Source organism: Rosa chinensis, chromosome 5, assembly GCF_002994745.2.
Source record: "Rosa chinensis cultivar Old Blush chromosome 5, RchiOBHm-V2, whole genome shotgun sequence".
NCBI lineage: Eukaryota > Viridiplantae > Streptophyta > Magnoliopsida > Rosales > Rosaceae > Rosa > Rosa chinensis.
In genome coordinates, this window is record NC_037092.1 from 26889422 (window position 1) to 26895421 (window position 6000).

Sequence of the window (6000 nt, forward strand, 5' to 3'; positions counted from 1 at the left end):
AACAAAGTAGTTAGTAGAGTGGTAATAGCCGCACCCCAAACGAAATTGAGGGAGACTTATTTGGTCAAATATTACAATGCAATTAATAAGATAAAAGATAGAAGTTGAGTATCACACTACAAATATATAGTATATAAATGTCATGTCACAATTAGTCAAACCGTCGGCTACCTTATTTTATTCCCTAAAAATATGTGAAACACAAAATGTCATTAGAAAAATCTGATACAAGCACTTAAGCTAACTAAAACGAAGTTACCAGAGAAACATCAAAGAAGTTTTAATAAAATCAGGAATAACAGATTAATCAATACCTCTAGCTATATGCTTCTAATCACGAAACCAAGTCAGCTCAATTGCTTCAATGACAGACATCACTTCCGCTGCAATTGAACTATGAATATCAAGACCAGAAGCAAAATCTCCACACATACACACACACACACACACAAAAGAAACAATGTCTCTACTAATTATCCCTAAAAGTAGCCCCATAACCTCCAATCCCCTCATCACTCCATAAGACTTTATTTTAACTCAAAGAATCAATGGAGGGTGTCAATTAACCTCTATCACTCTAGCATGATCATTAGTAAAGCTTAGAGTAGCTTCCTTATATATGAGAAAGGACATTGTAGTATTTGGGGTCTATTTAAGATTAGAGTTTTTGTATTGAGACCTCCATATTTGCTCACCTAACCTCTCATGCTCTTTACATATCTTTTGTACTTTTAAAAAGTAAAATTTGCTAATTGAACATCTTTCAAATACCCAATTGAACCTTATTCATATAAGAGAATGGTCCAAAGCATTAAACAGTGTGGCCCATAGATTGGCACACCTTACTAGTGTTGATTACTTAGATGATTACTGGTTAGATGAGACTCCTGTGATTATCCGGGATGCTCTCTTTGAGGATTCTTGTACTAGTACTCAAGGTGTAGGTAATATGTCTCCCTCGCTATACAATCATCCTTCTTATTCTATTAATAATATTTTCTGACGTGGGGCTGAACCTCCCAGTTAGGCTGCGTTCCAAACCCGTTCAAAAAAAAAAAAAAGTGAATGGTCCGAAGCATTAAATATAGGCATTAAAGATCATCTTCAATGCAACCATAATAATTTATTTACCAAAAGAATTGACATAATTATTGAAAAATGATAAAAACTCGTAATTAATTAAAAAATAATTATAAAGGCTTTCTTAAGCCTAATGTATCATGTTCAACTAAGGGTTTCCTCGACTTAGTTTTCATGCCTTATGCCGCAGTTTTATATAAGGTTGTGGAACTGAATAGGCTCATTCTCTTATTTTCTGTTTAGATTTGTATGATATGACGCTTCACAAACTTATTTGGTTAGTTTACATGAGGGTTTTCTATCCATCGTTTCTTGAGCTTGTTACATTGATGAGAAAAATCTTTGTCTAATCTTTTTATCGCTTGCATCGTAGTTTTCTCCTTGTATAATTCACCAAGTAATTTTGAATACATTTCCTCTTAATTTTTTTCTTCAAAAGCTTTCACAAAAAAAAAAAAAAAATGAGATTTGAAAATGAAAATGGATAATAAAAATATTGTTTTTTTTTTTTTAAATGAAATATTCTTGATCTATTATTGTTAATGTTGGTATATATACCTCCCAATCACAAGTACCTGAATCACAAGGCTCATCTAGCTATCAAAAGATAACAAAGGAACTCCCAGCCAGGGATCCTGATACCCCTGAATGAAATGAAACCATGCTCCCCCAAATCCATTACATAAGAATCATCTCCAACACCCAAAAGAATTAACTGTTGACTATCGCTTTCCATTATCTTTATTTCATAATGATATTGACTTAAGCATCGGAGCGTCGAAGGCCGGCACACCTGGTATTCTCTCTGACCTCTGTTTGTCTTGCAAATAAACGAGACTGACAGCGATAGTAGCAGAATAAGATATCTCATGATTCAGTAGGACTAGACATCCCTCTATACAGCAGAAACATTTGGCGCTAGAAGGAATCCCCTCGCAGATCCTTGCTGGTAGGACAGCCTACTCTCCCAATGGCTACCAACACACCCGATACACACGACAGCGATCAATCTCGCGAAGGAGCGGCCCGCGAGGTTCAGCGTACACTTGAATTCCTCAGCCCCAACAATGAAACACCTTCGCTCATGACGACCGACCTCACCACAGCACTCGAGATCGCCATGCACACTACTAGAATAAAGTTCATAAAAAAAAAAAAATTCGATGTCTTAGTGGGTGATGTTAAAAATCATGAAAACCCAGACATCGGTTGTTAGCCGATGTTAAAAATGTATCTACACATCGCTTCCCTTTAAGCAACCGATGTTAAAAATAACTCCAGACATCGCTTCCGTTTAAGCAACCGATGTTAAAAATGGCTCCACACATCGCTTCTTTTTAAGCAGCCGATGTTTAAAATTACTCCACACATCGCTTCCTTTTAAACAACCGATGTTTAAAATGCTTCTAGACATCGCTTCCTTTTAAGGAACCGATGTACATTTTCTTTACTAACATCAGTTTACAATCTACTATTATAGAACTGATGTTCTTAGTCATTTATAACATCAATTTTTTTTTTCATGTTGTTGTCTTTTCGTTCTTCTTGCTTCAATTTCTAGTTTAAAGGTGATTTGCTCCCTATGTGCATAAATAAGTTTCATCACTAGAAAAATATCACAATGAGAATACAAGTTGTCAACAAAGAAAATTTTCATTAATACTATTTTTGATAAACCAAGTACAAAGAGTAGGGTGAAGGGGACATATGGCCTAAACTTCTCCATATACAACAACAAAAGAAGACAAAATAACATTCCTCTCCCTACCACATCAAGATTGTTGCAGAAAAAAGATGACCAGGAAAAAATTGTAAGTATGGTCTGTATAGAACATACTTCATGTGATTATGCAGAGCTGCTTGAAAATCATAAGCTTCTGTGCTTTCTCAAAATCCTAAGCCAATGAAAGCATGCCAAAGTCGACCATCTGCATAAATTTAAAAGTAATGATGACCAAAGATGAATTAATAACGGGGGGAGAAAAGTGAAAAAACCCTCTAGGAAGCTTTAACTTGCTTCAAAAGTCTGGCACAAACCTACAGAAGGCAAAGAAAGGTCGGATGATATGTACTGTTGGATAAGGCATTACTGAAAATAATAGAATTTGTTAAAGGGAAATACTTGTGCATGGCAAACTTACTTTCCCAGAGATTGTGCTAAACTGCGCAAAGACTCAACAAAACCAGTCATTCCCTGGGCATTAACACAGCTCCGAAGCCTTTCAAAAAGGCCACGCATTTTCACAGCAGATGCTCGCAGTGCACTGTACTCTGAGGCCCTACGATCAGCAGCAAAAAGATGGGTTTGAGCTTCCTCTCTTGCTTCATGCAAACAGTTCTCCAAGTGAGCACAATTCATCTGGTAAGTACAAAAATAAATACATAATCAGAACATAAAGGATGTCATCAAGTAATACGCACAAGTTGTGAATTATGTGAAATTGGTTAACAGAAGCATCAACAACTCAATCAGAGATATTGGGGCAGGCATTCATCCAATCAGAGAGAATAGACGAAATTGATGATTTTACCAAGACGATATATTGAGGGATATCTATGGCCAAAGTACGAAACAAACATTGTATCCAAATACTGGTTATAGGTTAAAACATTCTTTCTCTATTTATAGGTTACAACATTCCTTTATAAAAAAGAAGAGTAGTTAGATGTACAGGTTGCAATACCTGAGATTCATCAAGGAGCTTCCTATTTGTGTCCAATTCCCAAGCTTGTCGCATTCGCCTAACATATGTGAACGTTTTTCATGCAGCAACACCTTGAAACATTTCATTAGATGTAATTAACAGGCCTTAAATGCAGCAAATTAAATCAACAATTGTTCCAACAAGTTATAAAAGATAAATGGAGCAAAACATAAAAGATAAATGGAGCAATAAAGATCAAGAAGAGACGGAAAGATACCATTCACTCATAGTAAAGAGGGAAAGATCTGAAGTTCTGAACCTTTGAGAACTTGAAGATCGACAAAAAAGCCTTGCTGCAACAAAAAAAAAAAACGAATAGCAACCCCAATTTGTTGAAATTAATTTACAACAAACCATAAGGTATTATCACCTCTGACATCCACCGCGTCGCCCGCCAAGCCTACTCCTCGGAGTCCGTCCCCCATCGGTCAGCGCCTCGCTCTCCTCATGAAGCTCAACCCTCTTGTCTCCCACCTCTCCCTCTACGATATCGCCGGCGTCGCCGTCGACGTCAGCTACGTCAACACCAGATCTGAAGTACTGAATGAAACTTGAGAGGATACAACTGACCGATTTGGGAATTGGGGATTTGGGCTGGAAAAAGAAGATGGAAGGCTACATAGTTCCGTTCAGTCCACCTTCGAGATGAGCCACAAAGAAAATGGGTCAGTGGGTGAGGTAGAGAGAGAGAGTGGACGGGGGGGGGGGGGGGGGGGAGAGAGGGAGAGAGAGAGGGTTTCGGGGAAGAGCAGAGAAACTGACGAAATGTTCAATTTTGTTCCCCGCCTGCACGAAATGTTTTAACTTGGTCTCTCCGCCATTTTAAAATTTTTTGAATCAAAGTATAGACATAAGTCAACAGTAAAAACTGATGTTAAATATATAAATAGAAATCGGATTTTTAGAAACTGATGTTAAAATAACTTTTTAACATCGGTTGAAATCTGGACCGATTTAAATGACGTGATGTCTATTAGCATTATTCTAGTAATGGCACGACCTCATGGAATTGCGTGCACAGGTTGAGGCTGAGTGCCTAGCGACCACAGAAGCCCGTCGGTAGGTGGACAACATGGCTAACCAAAATAGCATCTTTCACGATGCACTTCAGCAACGTACCGCGAACAATGCAGCACTCGACAGGGCTCATCAGCATGAAACTCCCTACCCTTCAAAGGCCACAGTAATACATTATTGGAGATACCCTAGGTCGCCCTCATCTAGGAAAACCTCTGTCATGCTCAGCCCCGGTTGGTCAATAGGCATGTCGTCATTGGCAACCAATGACCGCTCACACGGCGATTGAGGAATCTCTAACAACTCGAAGTCCTCCACCCCAGGATCCTCTTGACCCACAACTTCCTCGGGATGCCCAGCGCCGCTCGAACCACAGCGAAAGGAATCCTTGCCACCCCCATCTCGAGAGGATCCCTTACCGCCCCGCCTGCCACAGAGACGTTGCTCACGAGCCATACTGCGCACGATACACCTAATGTTAGTTAGTCAATTCCTCCCTATCTCCTTCCCCAACCTGCCTTACGACAAAATTTTCAAAATCCAAAGACGCCACCTCGATACCACAACACAGACACCAATCAACTCCAAAATCCACACCTCTAAAATCCAAACTGGCGGCACAAGGACCCAAACTTTTCCAACCACCACCAACCCAAAGCAACGAATCCCCAATCAAACCCACATTGCGTTAATCACATACCCCCATAATGGAACCTAGAACATAAAAAGAAAGAAAATAACATACCTTCCCACTTCGACAGATGAAAATCGCAGCTGCAAACACCTGAAACCTTACTGTAAGCTCGACAACTCTAGCCATGAACCAAAGTTTCACTCTCCCTGGATACCAAAGACTCCTCCTTTACCAGATTTCTTTCACTCCAAACTCAAACGAATCGCAGGAACAGTAACCGCCCCCGTTTCTCTCCTCCACTATATATAGGGTCCACGAGAATACAAGGACCGTTGGACATGCGAGAACTACAGCACCAGATTTCACCACGTGTCAGACATGTCTGAGCGTAATAGTGGTCATTCACCGTCGCCTTGACTCCCTACCCACTACTCCATTATTACCTGTTATCGAATCCAGTACGCTAAACTTCCCGCACATGAAATACGAATGACAACCGGACATGTGTTGCCAGAGCATAGAAAATACGCCAAAAGATGCATGGAACCCTACCTCACGCACCTG

General features: G+C 39.6%; 1 protein-coding gene across 5 annotated transcripts; it reads right to left on the reverse strand.

The window, feature by feature from the left end:
• Positions 1–2718: 2718 nt before the first annotated feature.
• On the reverse strand, positions 2719–4524 carry LOC112166537 (autophagy-related protein 11). 5 transcript variants are annotated; one of them, XM_024303409.2, is made up of 5 exons: positions 4003–4524; positions 3765–3856; positions 3431–3439; positions 3222–3391; positions 2719–3008 (listed from the first exon to the last, which is right to left on the reverse strand). In XM_024303409.2, the coding sequence occupies exons 2-5, from the start codon at positions 3816–3818 to the stop codon at positions 2948–2950; spliced, it is 294 nt and encodes a 97-aa protein (XP_024159177.1). In that variant the 5' UTR covers positions 3819–3856; positions 4003–4524; the 3' UTR covers positions 2719–2947. The 5 variants fall into 5 exon arrangements, with proteins under 5 accessions (XP_024159177.1, XP_024159175.1, XP_024159178.1 ...); XM_024303407.2 differs by having other exon boundaries at positions 3222–3439; positions 4003–4078; positions 4156–4521; XM_024303410.2 differs by having other exon boundaries at positions 2719–3117; positions 3222–3439; positions 4003–4521.
• Positions 4525–6000: the final 1476 nt, after the last annotated feature.